The 18,366-nt window shown below is 39.2% G+C and overlaps 3 protein-coding genes across 5 annotated transcripts in view; 2 read left to right on the top strand and 1 right to left on the bottom strand.

The window, feature by feature from the left end:
• LOC117293829 (serine/threonine-protein phosphatase with EF-hands 2-like) overlaps positions 1 to 3,216 on the top strand; it is a 94,590-nt gene extending 91,374 nt beyond the window's left edge. Inside the window, exons 14-16 of the mRNA XM_033776285.1 lie at positions 25 to 128; positions 1,947 to 2,088; positions 2,686 to 3,216. Coding sequence (XP_033632176.1) covers positions 25 to 128; positions 1,947 to 2,088; positions 2,686 to 2,954 — 515 coding nt within the window. The 3' untranslated portion in view covers positions 2,955 to 3,216. The remainder of the gene's footprint in view (positions 1 to 24; positions 129 to 1,946; positions 2,089 to 2,685) is intronic.
• Positions 3,217 to 13,382: 10,166 nt separating this feature from the next.
• LOC117293844 (mitochondrial import inner membrane translocase subunit Tim10 B-like) lies at positions 13,383 to 15,986 on the bottom strand. The gene is made up of 3 exons (XM_033776302.1): positions 15,798 to 15,986; positions 15,397 to 15,492; positions 13,383 to 13,906 (listed from the first exon to the last, which is right to left on the bottom strand). Exons 1-3 carry the CDS (start codon positions 15,819 to 15,821, stop codon positions 13,514 to 13,516), a joined length of 513 nt encoding a protein of 170 aa, XP_033632193.1. The 5' UTR covers positions 15,822 to 15,986; the 3' UTR covers positions 13,383 to 13,513.
• A 165-nt stretch (positions 15,987 to 16,151) lies between these two features.
• Positions 16,152 to 18,366, top strand: part of LOC117293615 (arfaptin-2-like) — a 31,464-nt gene continuing 29,249 nt past the window's right edge. For all 3 annotated transcript variants that reach the window (XM_033775976.1, XM_033775975.1, XM_033775974.1), the window contains exon 1: positions 16,152 to 16,332. The gene's annotated coding sequence lies outside the window, so the exon portion shown is untranslated. The remainder of the gene's footprint in view (positions 16,333 to 18,366) is intronic.

Below are 18,366 nucleotides of genomic sequence, written 5' to 3'. Positions count from 1 at the left end.
ACTATTATTATTTGTTTGTTTCAGGGTATATAACACTAACGCAATGGGCCCATGTAATGGAAGAAGTACTGGAGTTAACTATTCCTTGGCGTACATTGAGGGATAAACTCATACGAGTCAACGATCAGGTAAAACCAAGGAAGAGTAGACTTACATGTAGACCCTAGCTAGTATACAAATAATGAATGTTTATGAGTGCAAAGGTGCGAATATGTTCGTGAGTTGAAAGATGGAATCAACGAGGCGGAGACGAGTTGAATGGAACATTTCATGTTTCAACAAATGAACATATATGCCCTATTGCACGAATGAAAAACATTCATTATTTGTTTTATATAACATCCAAGTAGATCATTGTAATTTTGATTGGAGGAGACAACTTTCAAAATAAACAAAGCGTAGGCCTACAGTTTCTAATTATGAAATTACACCCGTTTCTTTTGGGTCGGCCTGTTTGACAATGTGCGTTCTGTACAGCTATTTTGAGACACGCAGTTGCCGAATGCTAGTATGTGCATTGTAGTAACACTGTTGCGTTACCAAAGACACGCGCACGCAGTGATGTTTTTTGCTCAGTGTGCAATAGTACTTTTAGGACGGAACGAAAAATGCACGCTGAGTGACGTAGCGTGCCATAGTACTTTTATTTGCTAACACGTGATGGACAATCCTCCAATCAAATGGCAAGGATCTGCTTGGGTGTTATATAATACCAGTCAATGCATACTTTATCCAAGCAAAGTTTACAGATTTACCTCATCTTCAAAGTAGCATCTATAGCTTTTACCAATGATGTTGCTATTGGCAGCCTTTACTTCAACCAGTGTACTTGTTTAGATATCCAGGGCTCAATTCAAAAAGCTGCTTAAAGCCATCGGACACTTTCGGTAAACAGTATTGTCCAAGGCCCACACTTCGTGTATCACAACCTATATATAAAATAACAAACCTGTGAAAATTTAGGCTCAATTGGTCATCGGAGTCGGGAGAAAATAACAGGGAAAACCCACCCGTGTTTCCGCACGTTTCGCCGTGTCATGACATGTGTTTAAAATAAATCCTTAATTCTCGATATCGAGAATTGATATTGTTTTAATGTTTTCTCAAAAAGTAAAGCATTTCATATAATAATATTTTAACTTCTGTAAACACTTTTAAGCTAATTGTAAATCTGTGAACTTTTAACTTTTTTTCTATTCCGAAAGTGTCCAATGGCTTTAAGCAGAAAAAGTGCTCAAAGACTTTCTGTTATACATGTAGATGTTAATTTGCGCGGGGATAAAGAATGTTAATTTTTAAAAAATTTTGTTTTTAAACCCATACACCGATGTGTGTTAGCACTGTATACTCAGTACTTTCCGAGTCCTGTGAAAAAATATCACAGGCATGTTACTCGGGTGGGATTCAAACCCACGACCCTTGCAATTCTAGAGCAGTGTCTTACCAACTAGACTACCGAGGTTGCCCGGCAGCTAGAGGCAGTTCGAATCCTATGTATACAAAATAGTTATTACTTGGTGACGAGTGATGGGGAGAGGTTGATATTATAAAACATTGAGAGAAACAGCTCCCTCTGAAGTGACATAGTTTTTGAGAAAGAAGTAATTTTCCACGAATTTGATTTCGAGACCTCAGGTTTAGAATTTGAGGTCTCGAAATCAACCATCTAAAAGCACACAACTTCGTGTGACAAGGGTGTTTTTTTCTTTCATTATCATGTCGCAACTCCGACGACCAATTGAGCTCAAATTCTCACAGGTTTGTTATTTTATGCATATGTTGAGATACACCAAGTGAGAGAACTATTCTTTGACAGTTACTAATAGTGTCCAGTGTCTTTAAAGTATCTTTGCGATCATCAAGATATTAAACTTGGCTAGAATATCTCCTTAGAAAATGGGTCTTAATTACTTTTTGGATAACTCTATCTTTGTTGTGATCATCAGGGTATGGTTGAATACGAGTCGTGTATGGAGGTGGAACTAATGATAGGAGGACTGAGTGAGGGACCCAGCGTCACTGAGGTGCTGTATAGAAACAAGAACAGCCTGGAGACGATATTCAGAGCTATGGACAAAGATCACTCAGGTAAAATATAAATAATATCAAAGTCTTATATAGTGCACGTATCCACCAAACAAGGTACTCAAGACGCAGAGTATATACAAACTTTCAGAAAGATAGGTAATCACAGTGATTAATTTTGAGACCCAATTATTTAGCATCTTGTAAGGGTCTACAAGGTGCTACAGCGCATTAAGCAGCCACTGCCAGGAACACCGGGGCGAACCCCTTCTCTTTTCAATAAGTGCACTGGGTTCTTTTACATGCGTTACACATCACATGGCACCAACGGCTTTACGTCCCATCCGAAGGACGGAGCAATGGTTAAATGTCTTACTTAAGGACACAAGTGTCACGGCTGGGGATTCAAACCCACACTCTGCTGATCAGAAACGCCAGAGTTTGAGTTCCTTGCTCTTAACCACTCAGCCACGACACTACCACAAGTCCGTTTATTTCTTCTGAATTGTATATTTTTTGTCATTTTTCTTGTCATGTATGTCTAACTGTTCCCTCTTCCCTGTAGTCCTTTTATTCTTTTCATGCGCTTTGAGCTCCTTTTTAAGTGGATATTGCACTACATAAACATTCATTATATTTATTGTTATTATTATTACTCAGGCACGATAACGATGGATGAGTTTGAAGAAGCCTGCAGCCTGCTCAGCAAGCACGTCGGCTCGGACATTTCAAAGAAATCGGTGCAAGACATGGCGCGCAGTATCGACATCAACAAAGATGGCTACATAGACTTCAATGAGTTCCTGGAGGCGTTCCGATTAGTGGACACACAGGTCAAACAGGAAGAACTGAAAAGTAACGGATCAAAAGCTGACATCAAACTGAGTAGTAACGGAGCCACGGAGATCGATGGCAACACTGTGCTATGATCTATGGGTGTCTCAGTTAGGGGGAACGATAGCGCTGGACATTTCTAATGTGCTCATGTTTCCTAAGTATGACTTTAGGAGTATTTTGATGGTATTCAAAACTGATTTTCTAAGCAGTAACTGTTTTTCTAAGCAGTAAAGGAGCCCAGGAGATTGAAGGTGGCACTGTGCTATGATCTGTTGGTGACTCTTCTAGGGGGAATGATAGCACTGCAGCCAATTTCACAAAATGCTAGGATTAATCCAGACTAACTTAAGATGGGTTCAATGCGTCCTAATGTTTTGGTTACGGAACTTAACTCGTCCTAAGTCCTAGGATTAATAATAATAACAATAATTTGGGTGGCTAATCATCCTTACTCGCAGCTAAGAGCTGAATTGTTAAGGATGCAGCTACAACGTGTTTGAGAAGCAGGCATGCAAGGGCGCCTTTGGCAGCCAGCCATGTCAACCCATTATGACCACGGAGCACAGCCAGACATCAAAAGTGTTTGATTTTTCCCGAGGGAGGAAACTGGATGGTCTGGAAAACCCTCGTGGCACAGCAGAGAACCAACGCACAACTCAACTCACATATGGCCCTGGCTGGGTATCGAACCAGGGTCACCTTGGTGAGAGGCGAGCGCTTTACGCACAAGCCAGCCATGCCCCCCATTAATAATTTAGGAAGACTTTGGTGAAGTATGTTTTTCCACTGAAAAATGTTTTTCCACTGCACACTACGCACTCTTTTTTTTTTACTGCATAAAGAAGGATTTTCCTCCCGGATGTTCGCAAGACAGATGACAACTCTGGACATGCCTTTCTATTATTTGCTGTACCAACCCAGGAACTCATTCAAAATATATATTTTTAGCTGTGAGAATTTGTTTCGAATGGCAGAACTACACATGAAAGCATGCCATCTTTGGAGCCCGAAGCATAAACAAAAACCCAAGTGTAATGCCATCTGTGGGCGTTCATACTGCATATGACACTTTGGCTAAGGGGGCCTTCACAATAGTCCAGGACAACCACAGGAAAAGTACCATCTTCTACATGCAGTACGCAAGATAACTACGGCTTAAGGCTCGTCCCAGCAAGTAGGACTAAGTATATTGCTCTAGGATACAAGTGTCACGACTGGGACTTGAACCACACTCTGGTGATCAGAAACACCAGAGTTTGAATAGGTGTAGTGCAACCTACGGGCGTCCATACTGCATATGGGACTTTGGCTTAGTGACCTTGTCAGAATTAGTCCAGGACAACCTGTGGATAAGTACCATCATTTATGTGCAGTACGCAACACAACCACATCTTAACGTCTCCTCCAAGCAAGTGTCTTACCCAAGGACCCAAATGCAACCAGGAGATCAGAAATAAGACTATGCCAGCATGAGAACTTGAGTCCTGTGCACGAAACCACTTGGCCACAACACGCCCATACTCAACAGATCATCAGCCACAAAGACTGAGGTGGAGAGAAGAAACCTTGATCATGTGTCATCTTAAGATCACCTACACGTAGATGGTGATTAGGATTGTAGCTACAACCTCGGCCATATCTTTTTAGGCCCCCCCCTGCCCACTTTCAATAACATTGTTATTCCTCTTCTCGAAGTTCTGTTGTCATCTTCAAACATTATAAAGACGAAGCAATGCATAGTTTAATCATGGTTGAATGAGTAGACGAACAGTTCATAATTCAAATTAGAAACAATTCTTCACCTGTTCCCTCGAACCCGCGTGTGTTTCGTACAGCGCTGGAAATCGACCAACGCTGGGAACGATCAAGGTGATGTACACCGGTGCACATCACTTTTCATGTTACCCGGCGCGCTGTGCATTACGCATAGCGCCCATATTTAGTCATGATACATGCGGATTTGTTGCACGGTATTGAGCGGGGGGACGAGGGACGGGGGGAGAGAATGTTTCTTGTCGGGGGGAAGTGGACAGGGAATGTTAATTGTAACGTTAGGAATGGGTGGCGCAAGCATTTTGGCCTGGATTGTTGACCAATTTTAGTCGTGGGCTATAAATAAATCCAATTTGTAGATGAAGTCCACCAAGGGCGAGCGGATCAACAAATTTATTCATGTTAAATTATAGGCATCATTGCTGAAGTGCAGGCTTCATGCATGACGCAAGGTTTCCAAACTGTTCATGTTTAATATGCAGAAATGCAATAAGTTGAATGGCATTTTGACTGTGCTATTTCTCTGTGAAAATTTGATACTCCATCGTTAGTTGTGTCTTAGATCAATGGACAGTGGACAATATTTTGATTTATTCTGGAGAAAAACCTGGGCCCAATTTCATAGAGCTGCATAAGCACAAAAAGTTGCTTAAGCAAAAAATTCATTGCTTAGTAAAATCAGATTACCGGCCAAGACTCCGCTCAATTGTGATGCTAAGTAAACAACAGCTAAATACTAGTCATAAGCAATGTATATGGCATGAAATTTTTGCCAGTAACATGTGAAAAATAACCAAGCTATTTTTGTGCTTAAGCAATTTTTGTGCTTAAGCAGCTCTATGAAATTGGCCCCTGTTCTGGGATGGGCGGTACAATGTATTTTGCTCAGAGTGCTGGGCAAAAATGTTGAGTTCTGGGCAGGCCTGCCCAGCACAGCCCAACTGATGGTGATGCTGACGTTGCTAGTGAGGAATGAATTTCTTGCCTTTACAGATGTCAGGAGTTTTCATCAAGAAGACGCCTATCATTGTGGCGAAAATGTACGTCAAAAGTAAAAGTAGTTGTAAAAATGTTGTTAAAAAATATGTAAAAATACATAACTTGAAAAAAATTGGTATTCTTTGCACACTTTATAAAAACAAAATATAAAGAAACTTTTGATACGGGTTTCAGCTTTGTTTTTCCATTCGCATAGGTTTTAAAGAAATTGTTTAATTTATTTGAAATGCCCGTCCATATTTCTCAAAGCCAGCTTATACTCATTCAAAAATAAACGTTAAAACTTCAGAGGTAGTTGGTATTTGAAAGAGACTGCGCTGTTTATAATGAGTGCGCGGTTGTTATTTTGCGCATTTGGCTGAATGGTATTAAGTTTTTTTCGCAACAGAATTATATATGCTTTTTATTTTTTATGTTTGTGCCGTGCTCACTTGTAAATATTACCTGTACTGATAAAAAGGAAACTTTTCAAACATATTTTTTATATCTGCTGCATATTTTTGGATGTACATGTAGATATTTATTTTGTTCACTTTGAACATGAATGAGTTGTGCGTGTGTCGTGTGAATCTTATTCATTGGTAAAAAGTTAACATGATGGTGAATGTAAAGCGAATGTGACATAAAGTCTAGTAAAAAAGTTTGTCTGAGGCCCCTTTTGAATCCACGGCTTCGGCTTTGGATTCGGCTTCAGGCTCCATTCTCTCGTCTGAAGCCCTGAGCGTGTATACGCAAAGCATGCATAATTGCCAAAACAAGTGCGAGCGCCAAGCTAGCCTGAGCCGAATCTGGAGCCAAAGCTGTGGTTTTATAAAGGGTCATCGTAGAACTTTCTCAGCTTTTCGTCAGTCTGTGTTTCGACATTTGACATTTTCTCACGTGTTTTTAAATGGCCTTACAATTGTGTGTGTGTGTGTGTGTGTGTGTTAACAAAATAGAATCAAAGCATAAGCTTTATGTTATATAGTTGTACAAACATTATTTTGATAATAAATATTTAGCAAATATTTAATAATTATAACTATTGGCACAGTTTGGGTATTCATTATTAAGTAGGATTTGAAACTTTGCATGGTGGAAGTATAACTAAGAGAGGTTTGCGATAACATCATGTGAATATATCTTTTGATGTTAACTACTCTGAGTCTTGAATGTACTTGAATGTTTTTTGGTGGGGATAATGATATTTAAACTTGTTTATAATGTGTTTGTTTACATTACCATTGAAATGTAATATTGACTTTTGTACAGTTCTTAATTTTTCGGAATTGTTGATCAAAAAACGAGGCACCAACCTCATGGTATTGAAAAACTAGAGACACTTCTGCCGTTGACGGTGTTTGTCAAAAACGACAATACTTTGACATCATGTGTGGGATTTTACTTTGTTATATACCTCCACGCTGCAACAACGCGGCTATATAAATGGAGCTCCCAGGTATGACGTAACATGAGTGATGACGTTACAGAGCTTTTCTAGAATCTTTCTGAAAAGCACTGGATAAGGTATTCAAAATGCTTATTTTATGCAACTAAAATCCATTTACAAAATGTATACTCATTCATGTGAACTCATTTTTTGTATTGATTGAACAATATTTTAAAGGAACGCTACAGAATTGGTAAGAACAAAAATGATGAAGATCACAGATTTACATCAAGCTTACACGGTCTAATGATGATCATAGTAGAAAACATCCCTTGAAATATTTCTGTCTGAAATATCATATTCGCGTTTGGAGTTTATCGCTTAGTGAGCGTTTTATTCATTTTTGTTTTGGCATCGATGCAATGCAAAATGTGTCTTCAGTTTTTCACTACCTTCTCGTGACCCAGATGGTCGATCTCAAACTTCTACAGGTTTGTCAGTTTATGTATATGATGGATTACATAAAGTGATTACACTGCCAGCAACTGTTTTGTAAACAAAAACCAATTCTGTAATGTTCCTTTAACCACTACATGTAGTTCTTTTCAGAACCAACACTACCCATAAGAGATATTCACACGGTGTTACCGCAAACCTCTTTTAGTAATCATTATTCATCAGTCAGTGTTGGATAGGCAAAATTTAGAAAACTGTTGCCTTTTGTTTTCAAGGGAGCTAAGGAGATTTCTGTATTTAAAGTAGTTACAGATATATTTTAGAGACATAGCTTTATATACTCAAATGATATTTATACCGTACACTATTAACTCATTTTCACCTTGATGATACATTGTACAAATTAACTAGATGTTGCTTTCTTAATTAATATTCTTGAAGCGTTATTCTTATTTTATAGAAATGATATTTCATTTGAAGGGATACCACAAACAACCTCCTTCCCTTTCAATAGATATCTCACAACTTTGGAACAATATACCCACTCACATCAGATCATTCAAAACAAACTTAAAGGCACTGGACACTATTGGTAATGAGTCCATATTTTCACAGCTCTGTAATTATACGTGTACTTCTGATGGGATACACTAATAATAATAATAATAATAATAATAATAATAATAATAATAATAATAATAACCACAATAACCGTATTTGTAACGTGCCTTTCGCCAAGGGATACAAAGCGCCAAGTATTATTACTGCAAGGAGTTGGGGCGAATTTTGAGATATAAGACCTAATCCTTAAGCACCATGTAATGGTTTACAAGGTGCTATGGCGCAATATGCTGCCAATCCAGCCAGGAACACCGGGGCGAACCCCTTCTCTTTTCGATAAGTGCACTGGGTTCTCTTACAGGTGTTTACACAACACATGGGACCAACGGCTTTACGTCCCATCCGAAGGACGAAGCAATGGTTTTGTGTCTTGCTTAAGGACACAAGTGTCACGGCTGGGGATTCGAACCCACACTCTGCTGATCAGAAACACCAGAGTTTGAATTCGGTGCTCTTAACCGCTCGGCCACGACACTGCCACTACACAAAAGAGATTTACACATGGTGCTACCTCATGTGATATTCATGATGAGTTGATACTGTTTAGTAACGTGGTTTTTGAATTTGAGTTACGATTGCTTAAATCTGCAATGTTTAAGGGTGTGATAGGAGTGCCAAAAACATCATCCCTTTCAGTGTGTAGAACAAGGTTAGGCATTGATAATTGATCACAAAAGACCAATAATTTTGATGCTGGCTCAAAACGTTGGTTTATTAAGGGAGGTTACAAGTATTAGGCCCTTTTCAAAACTACCGATTAGCTTGAGCTGCGGCTTAGGCTGACTGTTTGAAGCCCCATACCCAACGCACACATTTTCAAAACAGCTGACATAGCCTCAGCTGGAGCACAACCCCAATCCATGGTTTCGCAAAGGCTCTTAAGCTTTTTGTGGTACTCGTAGAAGAATCAGTGTTTTTTACTTAAGTAGTTTACACATTGCTTTCACTGCTGAGGGGGACATTTTTTATTTGTATTTATTTATTTATTTATATAAAATTTGTTGAGACAAAGGTGCATTTATTTGAGTGTGCTAATCTGTGGAGGTGAATATCATGATTATGGCAATATGGTGCGACCATCTTGTTTTTCGTCCATCCAAATCAGTAAACCCAAACTAAAGCCAAATGGAAGCTGGAAGTACAGAGTCTGGGGTCGATTTCACAAAGATATTAAAAACTAAAGGCTAGTCCTAACTAAGTTAGGAGATAAGTCTTAACTCTTATCTGCAATAGTGGATAATAACAATACATAGTTGTTATGTAGCACTTTATCACTTGGGACGGGCATCATTGATTTACAACTGGTATTTGAATTATGAGATGCACTTATGGGAAAAATCAAATTTGATTTTGCCTTGGAGGAAATCATTAACTCTTTTTCAGTAATTATCCCACAGACCAGGTGACTGAGACGTTTTTTTTTTTTTTTTTTTAGAGAAGTAATTTCTCACTCAAACATCAAAAGACTTCAGAACTAGGGCGTTTTTAAGGCACTTGAAGTATTTTTTAAGTACACAAATTTGTGCCACAAGGGTGTTTTTCTTTCATTATTCTCTTGCAACTTCAATGACCATTTTCACACGTTTGTTATTCTATGCATATGTTGGGATACACCAAGTGAGAAGTATGGTCTTTGACAATTACCAAAGGGGGGGGGGGAGGGGCTGTACAATACTTTATAGTACCTTGTAAGGGTTTACTTGGTGATGCAGTGCAGCCCAATATTCTTGTAAGTTTACTGTAAATCTTTTCAATCACAACACAGGGGACCTATGGTTTTACACACCATGCAAAGGACAAAGAAATTCCTGTCAAGTGTCTTGCTCAAGGACACAACTGCCATGACTGGGACCCGAACCCTCACTTGAACACCAGAACTTGAGTCATGTGCAATTAGAGAGCTCGGCCAAGAAATGGAACGAGAGTTGCGAATTGTGAAAATTCCTGAAAATGTTTTGCAGGCCTTATTCTCGAACCTCCCAGACGTTACAGTTCAGGCGGTTTACAGACCCTGTGAATCACCAGAAATACAGTACTGCAGGTTTGACTCTTTCTCCCTTTGATAATTGCATTACTTTTTTTTTCAAGAAAATTTGTAGACTCAAGGAGGTTACGAGAAACAAAAAGAAACTGAATTCATTAAAAAATCCTGATGAATGGCATTTCTGAAGGTCGCTCCAACATGTTATGAAGGGGACGAGCAATTTTCCTCTGGTTAAGGGGCACTACGATGAGGAAAATTAAAACAAATTATTGAAACTTTGCACCACAGCAAAAGCACAGCAATTGCTCTGGGTGCCATGGTTTATTTTGAGGTTAGAATATTATTGGTCCCATCTCTCCAATTTGATCCAGGGTACACCACTGACCTACAGACTGAAATGAAGTTAAGCGGGAAATAGATTTAGGACAGTACTGTATTCTTGCCAACAAATGAAGTTGTTACATGTATGTAGTATTTCTTATGTAGTTTTTTACTTGAGCTACAGGAGATTTTGTAGTCGTGTTGGTACAACAGGTCGTATCTGCTACTAAGTTGGCATTTACATGAAATGCAAGTTTTCAAAAGGTGAAATAGCCAGGATATACACTCAAAGATTAGAAGTTTCACATAGTGTGTTCACACGAGATACAAATTTGTGCAAAATCAAGTTAAGACCTTGTAGTACCAACACGCCATTTTATACAAACTTGTATGTGCTAAATACGGCAGAGTACTTCTTTTGTACTATGTAGGTATCCCCTTAGTACAAGTCTTGGGATGTTCAACCATGGAGGAAGGAAGAGAAGGAGCTCGAACAACCCGCAAAACCGCAGAGTAAAAAAAAAATACCCTGACAATGCCCCTGTCTGACCAGTGGAAAAAGATAGGAGACCTCCAGCTGGACGGCCGATTAACGAGCAGGATTAGATCTCTTTGTACAGAACGTGCGGTACCGCCACTCTGCACCGTTGCCTTCGTGTAAAGTTGAATCATTGGAGACAATAACTGTGAATATACACGTTTTCATATACCGTTTGTGGTGTTTCACTGAAACATCATGGCTTATTTTTACATTTTTTGTGACTTTCCGGTCACTAGCGGTGGATCAAAATTTGGGCATAGGCACAGTAGGGTGGTTGGTATTCAATTGTTGGTATTCAAAAATGTTATCGCGTCTCAAAAAAAGTAGTTTTTCCTATATTATATCCATACGACATACGGCGCCATAGTTTAGCAAAGAACCAAGTGCGCACGCGCAAATTCACAAACGCCAGATCGCCCATTGTTTGTGTAAGGTATGTGGGTGATTACGAGGTGTCGTTAAACGATGCGGTACCACGGGTTCGACTTTTGAAGTCCATTCGTTCGAGCTCCTTCTCTTCCTTCCTCCATGGTTCAACCAAAGTTAAGAGTACTAATCAACCTCTAAGTATTCTGAACTATTTTGAGAAATACAAAGATTGTCGCGTACATGTAGGCGGTAGTTACTAAAACAAATCCTCTTTTTCCCCCAAAAGTGACTGCCTTTGTTCACCTTTGCAAGATAACATTTCCCAAAGTTCCTAATCACCTTTGAGTTTCGGGTGTGCATTGTTAGTTTTTCTGAAAAATTTATTTAAAAAAAGAAAAAAGGGGATAAAAGTACAAAGCATTTTATTTTTGTATTGCTTTCCACTTGTCATCGTGTAAATATTTTATGTCACCAATGTCGTAATTTTGAAATATTCAGCAAAACCTTATTGTAATTATTGCCTTTTTAATTAAGTTATGTATTCTTGCAGCACATCAAATATTTGTATAAATGGAGGCCTTTAAAAGAAGAACAAAAAAAAGAGAAAGTTGTGAGTGATAATGTTTTATTTAAATGCTTTTTCTATAATTGCATATTCTACCCACAGGTGTGCTTAGAGGCACTGGACACGTTTGGTAATTACTAAACAATATGTATTGACCCCTTGAACGCGCGTCACACGCGGCCACTGATCCGCGCTCACCATGTTGTGTGGGCAAGTTAGGTTTACGTGTATTAATGCCGCGTCGCCTAAAACGCGCACTTTCACTGCATAAACGCACATCATAGAGTTATATAGAAAAACGTACAGTGAAATTGCCCACCAGTATGGCGCATTCAAAATTTTTTTGATGTTGACGTCATCAGGCATCTGAGAGCACACAAATTTTTGCAACAAAGGTGTTTTTTCTTGTATTTTCTAGGAACTTTGATGCCAAATTGAGCCCAAATTTTCACATTATTTGTTATTTGATGCATATATGTTGGGATACACAGAGTGAGAATACACTTACCAAATGTGTCCAGTGCCCTTAAATGTGTAAACCTAAACCTGCAAGACCTTTCCCTCGGCATATTCTTAATCTACCTACAGAATATATCTCTACTTTTTGGTGATAGAGGGCTCTCTTTAAACTTGCTATATTGTGACAATAGACCTTATCGCAAATACTTGGTAGGTGCGCGTAAGATGTGGAATGAGGTGCATGCTGGTCTAGCACCTCACTCAACAGTTAGCGCTTGCGCAATGGGTATTTGCGAAAAGGTCTATGAGAGCTCCAATTTTAAATGAGAGTTGTTATTTCCTATGCAAGTACAGTAAAAGGTAATCCTGGTTTGTATTGTTGTGCAGTACTGAATCCTCAAACTCTTGAACAAAACTAGTGAACAAATTTCACTAAGTTTTGAAATGAGTGTGTTATTCCTTCTCTGACACATTATTACACCGGTGTGAGGGATGCATCAATACACAGAGTAGATTGTTACTGTGGCTAATGTATTGTGAAGTTATTAAACTGATAACAGGGCCAAATTTCATAGCGTTGCTAATCGGTAAGAAAATTTACCAAGGTGTAGGCGTTCACCATGGATTTGCACTGTGGTGACATTCATTTTCATGCGATAAGCACCGGAAGGTAGCATGCCTTTTCGTGTGCTTACTGTTAGCAGCGCTATAAACGAATCGGTTGTTTAAAGGCAGTGGACACTATTGGTAATTACTCAAAATAATTATTAGCACAAAACCTTACTTGGTGACGAGTAATGGGGAGAGGTTGATGGTATAAAACATTGTGAGAAACTGCTCCCTCTGAAGTGCCATAGTTTTCAAGAAAGGAGTAATTTTCCATGAATTTGATTTCAAGACCTCGGATTTAGAACTTGAGGTCTCCAAATCAACCATCTAAACGGACACAACTTCGTTTTACAAGGTTTATTTTTCTTTCATTATTATCTTGCAAGTTCGATGACCGAATGAGCTCAAATTTTCACAGGTTTGTTATTTCATGCATATGATGAGATACAGCAAGTGAGAAGACTGGTCTCTTACAATTACCAATAGTGTCCACTATCTTTAAAAGCAGCTCTATGAAATTGTGCCCAGATGTATGCTTTAACCAAGCAGCATCTCCTTTTGAAAACCCCCACAAATGTCCATGTGCTATGACATTGCACTTTGCTCTGTACTGTCACTACTAATGTTCAGGCCACTGTTCTCGAGACTGGTCCCTTGATTTGTATTCACACCTTGTAGGTTACTGTCCACGGGATTCATGACATCGTTTGCAATATCAAGCACTGGGGGTGAACTATCGGTTACAATGGTGTCTGACCCAAACACAGCTTCCACCTGCCCGGCGAGGTTGAGCGAGGGGGTGTCTGGTGGGGCTGTTGTGTCTTGAGTAGCTGCCTCGGCGGTCTGGGCTGCTTCTATGGCCTGGGATGCTTCTAGGGCCGCTGCTTGTTTATGTAATGGATTGATCTCCATGTAGACAGATATGAGTCGGTGGTTGACATTGATTAGTTTCTCGGCGCATCTGTTTGCACATGATGTCTGTAAAAACAAATTGAAATCAACGCTGATGAAAAATTCCAAAAAGATTACGCAGAATAATTTAGTACCGGTAGGCGCAAATTTGCATCGGGGATAAATATTATTTTTGTATTTTACCCATATACACACCGACATGTGTTAGCACTGTATTCTCGGTACTCAGTGAAAAAAATCACAGGCATATTACTCTGGTGGGATTCGAACCCTCGACATTTATACAATTTTAAAGAGAATTTCGCTTGCTATATTATCAAAGCTTTTCACTTCACAAATGCAGGTAATGTCGCCCAAGGCTTTCCCAATCAAGGTATCTGTTTTAAGAAGAAGCCCCAATCAAGGTAAAAGTTTACAATAACTATTTGAGAAATTACCGCTGATGAAAAATTAAAAAAAGATCATGCAGAATAATTTTTTTCAGAGAAATTAGTTTGCTAAGTTATCAAAGCTTTCCACTTCACAAATGCAGATTTTTTACCCAAGGATTTCCAAATTCAAGACATTGGTGTATAAAGGACAAGAAGCCCAAATCAAGGTAAAAGTTAACAAATACTCTTTGAATCATCATTAGTTTTAATACTAATAAACGGCACTTGTAAAATAAAGCGCACAGTATACAGTATTTGACAACAAAATGCCATTCAAGGGCACCGGTTCGCAAAGTCGAAGTAAAGAGTCCAGGATTTCAAATGCCCACTTGAGGTGCATTTGAGCTGTCTTTTGAATATTGATGGGTTATTCTGTGTTCTGTGGTCAAAAGCGGCCATGAATTCCATAGACGAGTCGCAATGTAGAGAAAGCTACATGGCAAAACTCACCTCAAGTGGGCGTTTGAAATGCTGGACTTTTTACTCTTAACCCCAAGTCCTAAACCACTGTCAAGTGACACACAACTTTAATCGTCCAAGACAGCATATTTTTGTCTAGCACACGTGCAAACTATCGTCTAAAATTTTGTAGCGCACTGGCCTCGTATAAAAGCTTGCTAACTTGCCTGCTGTGGTGTTTTTTTTTCTGGAGGTAAGTAATTTCTTTAATAAGTGAGTAGGTTTAGTATTTGACTAAATTAACCTTCCTACTGTGTGACCATTAAATGTCACCATCAAATCAATCGATCCAGTTATTTATAGGGCACCAAAACAATTTTAATGCGAGGTTGGAAACTATAAACCCCCTCCCCCCCCCCCCACTTTCAATAATAAAGACCATATCTATTTGAAAATGAGTGAATCACAAAACTTAATTTGACCTTGGAGTTGGAGACCCTAAAATCCTGGCCAACATGCTTGGGCCACCCATTCCCAATGTTACAAGAAACATTCCCTGTCCACTTCCCCCTGACAATAAACATTCTCTCCCCTAGTACTCAATGTTGATGGGAGCGCCGAAGACCGCACAAGGAGAGCCAACATTGAAAGGGGGCACGGGGGTCGAGGTGCAGGGGGCCCAACAAGAAATGACCAGGATTTTAGCTAATTGGGGACCATATTCACCTCCTCGGGTATCATGTGTCTGTAGTTGAAGTTCTGCACACAGTGGTTGAAACAGACCTCCGTAAACTGGTTGTACATCGATAAGAAATCCTTCAGCTGAAGATTAAGAAGATTTGTTAGATTAGTGTTTATTTGTCATAATCATAATTTTGGGTTGGCTTGACTGGAGTGGGATTTGAACCACTGACATCTGGTCGTCAGATTATTGTTTAGGGTTTCTGCGAACGATTTTTTGAAATCTCGGCTGTGTTGTCTGAATAATACTTCACAAACACAGCAGTGTCACAGAGAGAGAGAGTGCAGTGCAAGCAAGTCAACGGGTTTGTTAATTCATCATCTGACTGTGACATCAGTTCATCATCATTCAATTTCATCTAGAAATTTTAATTCTAACTACTCACATTTCGTCTGGCATAATCCTCCATCTTTAATTGATTTCTATTACCCTTTCACGTTCACAGTTGTTTCACTAAAAATTACTTAGATCAAACAATACAGCTTTCAGTTAAATAAATAACTAAAGAAAAACGAATTCAGGAGGAAGAGCACAGTTTCATATCTTGTCGTCTGCTTTTCTTAGCTCACATGCATTTGTGTGTACATAAACTATAGCTAGCATTGTATACGTTATCTTTACACGTGTTTGAGACAGGGAACCAGACACAGTCTTGACTGGTCCCATGCATGCACTGTAACAGCGTATAAATGTGGTTACCAGTGAAAATAAAACCGCAGCAGACAAGAGAGTTCCCGGATGTTGACAACATCTCACACGTCACTTCTGCCGAAAACCCAGGGAGTCTGGAAAGAAATTATTTTGGGATGAATTAAAAAGCGTATTTCCAGAGTTTGCAATTCTTTCTCCAAGCGGCAAAAGTCCAGCCAGCTCTTTGGACTACGTGCTAGTACATTTACCTCAAAGTGTACGCAATATTGGTAAGCATAATGTGGAAAACATTGTCGTATAAAACCCCCAGCCCAAGATCTTCCGTTTTACTTCACCGTTATATTCACGGTACATTGCTGCATGTACTCAGTCAGGTGTGTACTGCACTAAATTTAGCCGGCCAAGGTTCCTCTCTGTTGCCTACATTACAACGCGCCGGAGTCCGACACCGTTCCCAAAACTTTTCTACAACAAAATGTTTTTTAATTATATTTATGCCTTTTGAAGGAAGCTACCTACATCCAAGACTAACCTAAAAAGGCAGCTTCGTTATTAATTTCATGCCTGCTGGATTCAGAATTAATTATTAATTCTATTATTTTTTAATATTATTATTAAATAATTTGTTCATGGACTGGAGCTAGTTTGTTGAATGATAAGAATAATGAGTAATGACAACATGATTATTTTGGGGAAATGAAACTGAAATTGTTTCCTTTAGTCTGACTGTGACTGTCACTGGTTGTTATTGAAGTATTTATCTGCTGTAGGCCTACTGGCTACTGACTTGGTTATTTGGTACGGTACAACTGTACAATGTTGTATGTGAAAACTTGCACACACATGGGCGCGCCCACAGTACAACGTAGCAAGTCAACGCCACACTCGCACATGGTGCAAGATTTTGTTTTGATTTGTCGTTTGTGCTTTTCCTGCAAGAGGGCATTAAAATAGCCAATTAACAATTAATAAAAACACAGATAGAGTCAAGCATTCTGCAATCCCACAAACACAACACAACCTGCAGGACTCCTGCAGATTGTGTAAATCCGTAACTAAAATGCATTTTAAAATAAATAAAGACGAGCGCCACGCCCACACAGCAGTTAAGTTTACTACGTGCCTTTGGTTCTCTGACATAATAAATAAGGTCGGTCTTGGTAACTTTTTTTCCCTTTTTTCTTCAAGTACTTTCTCAATTATGTTTTTAAATGATAGGCCTACTTACATGTACAGTACAAGTATCCTTAGTTGACTCAAACACATTGATGATCAACCCGTATTCTTAGATAGGCCTGTTGTGTGTCTTGATTTTTGAAAGTGGTGATTTATTTTACTGTAGGCCTATGTAGTCCTCTTTTGAACATTATCTCCTTTTTATATTGTAAAATTATATTTTATCGTTGGCAGGGGTGTGGTTTTACACATCTTTAAATTATAATAATGTCTTGAAAATAAAATAAATAGAAAATATTAAATAAATAACGTGAACTAATTAGGTTCAACAAACTCCACCTTAATAATAATAATAATATCGAAGTCTTATATAGCGCACGTATCTACCAAACAAGGTACTCAAGGCGCTGAGTATATACAAACTTTCAGAAAGATAGGTTATTGCAGTGATGAATTCTGAGACCCAATTATTTAGCACCTTATAAGGGTTTACAAGGTGCTACGGCGCATTAAGCAGCCACAACCAGGAACACCGGGACGAACCCCTTCTCTTTTCGATAAGTGCACTTGGTTCTTTTACATGCGTTACACAACACATGGGACCAACGGCTTTACGTCCCATCCGAAGGACGAAGCAATGGTTAAGTGTCTTGCTCAAGGACCAAGTGTCACGGCTGGGGATTCGAACCCACACTCTGCTGATCAGAAACACCAGAGTTTGAATTCGGTGCTCTTAACCGCTCGGCCACGACACTTCCACCTTGCTGCATTATCAACTACGAAAAATACACTTTAATTATTTTGGGGACAAGAAAATAATATTGCTACTTACCATAGGATTGTCTGCATTTTAAAACCACCCACCAATGCCTCAGAATTACGTTTGCCTATGGTTGCTCAGGCCTGATACTTCATGGAGGCAATGAAGGCCATTGCCTTCGTGCCATTGAAATGCTCTGAGAAGAAATTTAGAATTTCCTCATAGGGTGCCCTTGCCCCTTCAAAAACGAAGCATACAGGCCTGCTTGCTAACATTTGCCAAACGTTGGCGGAGCGCAACTCGTTCAAAATGTTTGGTAAACGTGCGTAATGTTGACAATGTTTGTGCAAGTGGCACACACCCCAAA

The sequence above is a fragment of the Asterias rubens genome, chromosome 8 (assembly GCF_902459465.1).
Source record: "Asterias rubens chromosome 8, eAstRub1.3, whole genome shotgun sequence".
Classification (NCBI taxonomy): Eukaryota; Metazoa; Echinodermata; class Asteroidea; order Forcipulatida; family Asteriidae; genus Asterias; species Asterias rubens.
The sequence above is the reverse complement of the archived record's forward strand: the minus strand, read 5'-3'. Positions and strand labels throughout refer to the sequence as shown.

Coding starts and splice junctions, on each gene's coding strand:
- LOC117293844 (XM_033776302.1), bottom strand. CDS start 15,821: ATGGAGGATTATGCCAGACGAAAT. Junction 15,493..15,797: donor AGGATTATGCCAGACGAAAT/GTGAGTAGTTAG, acceptor CTTAATCTTCAG/CTGAAGGATTTCTTATCGAT. Junction 13,907..15,396: donor GACACATGATACCCGAGGAG/GTGAATATGGTC, acceptor TTGTTTTTACAG/ACATCATGTGCAAACAGATG.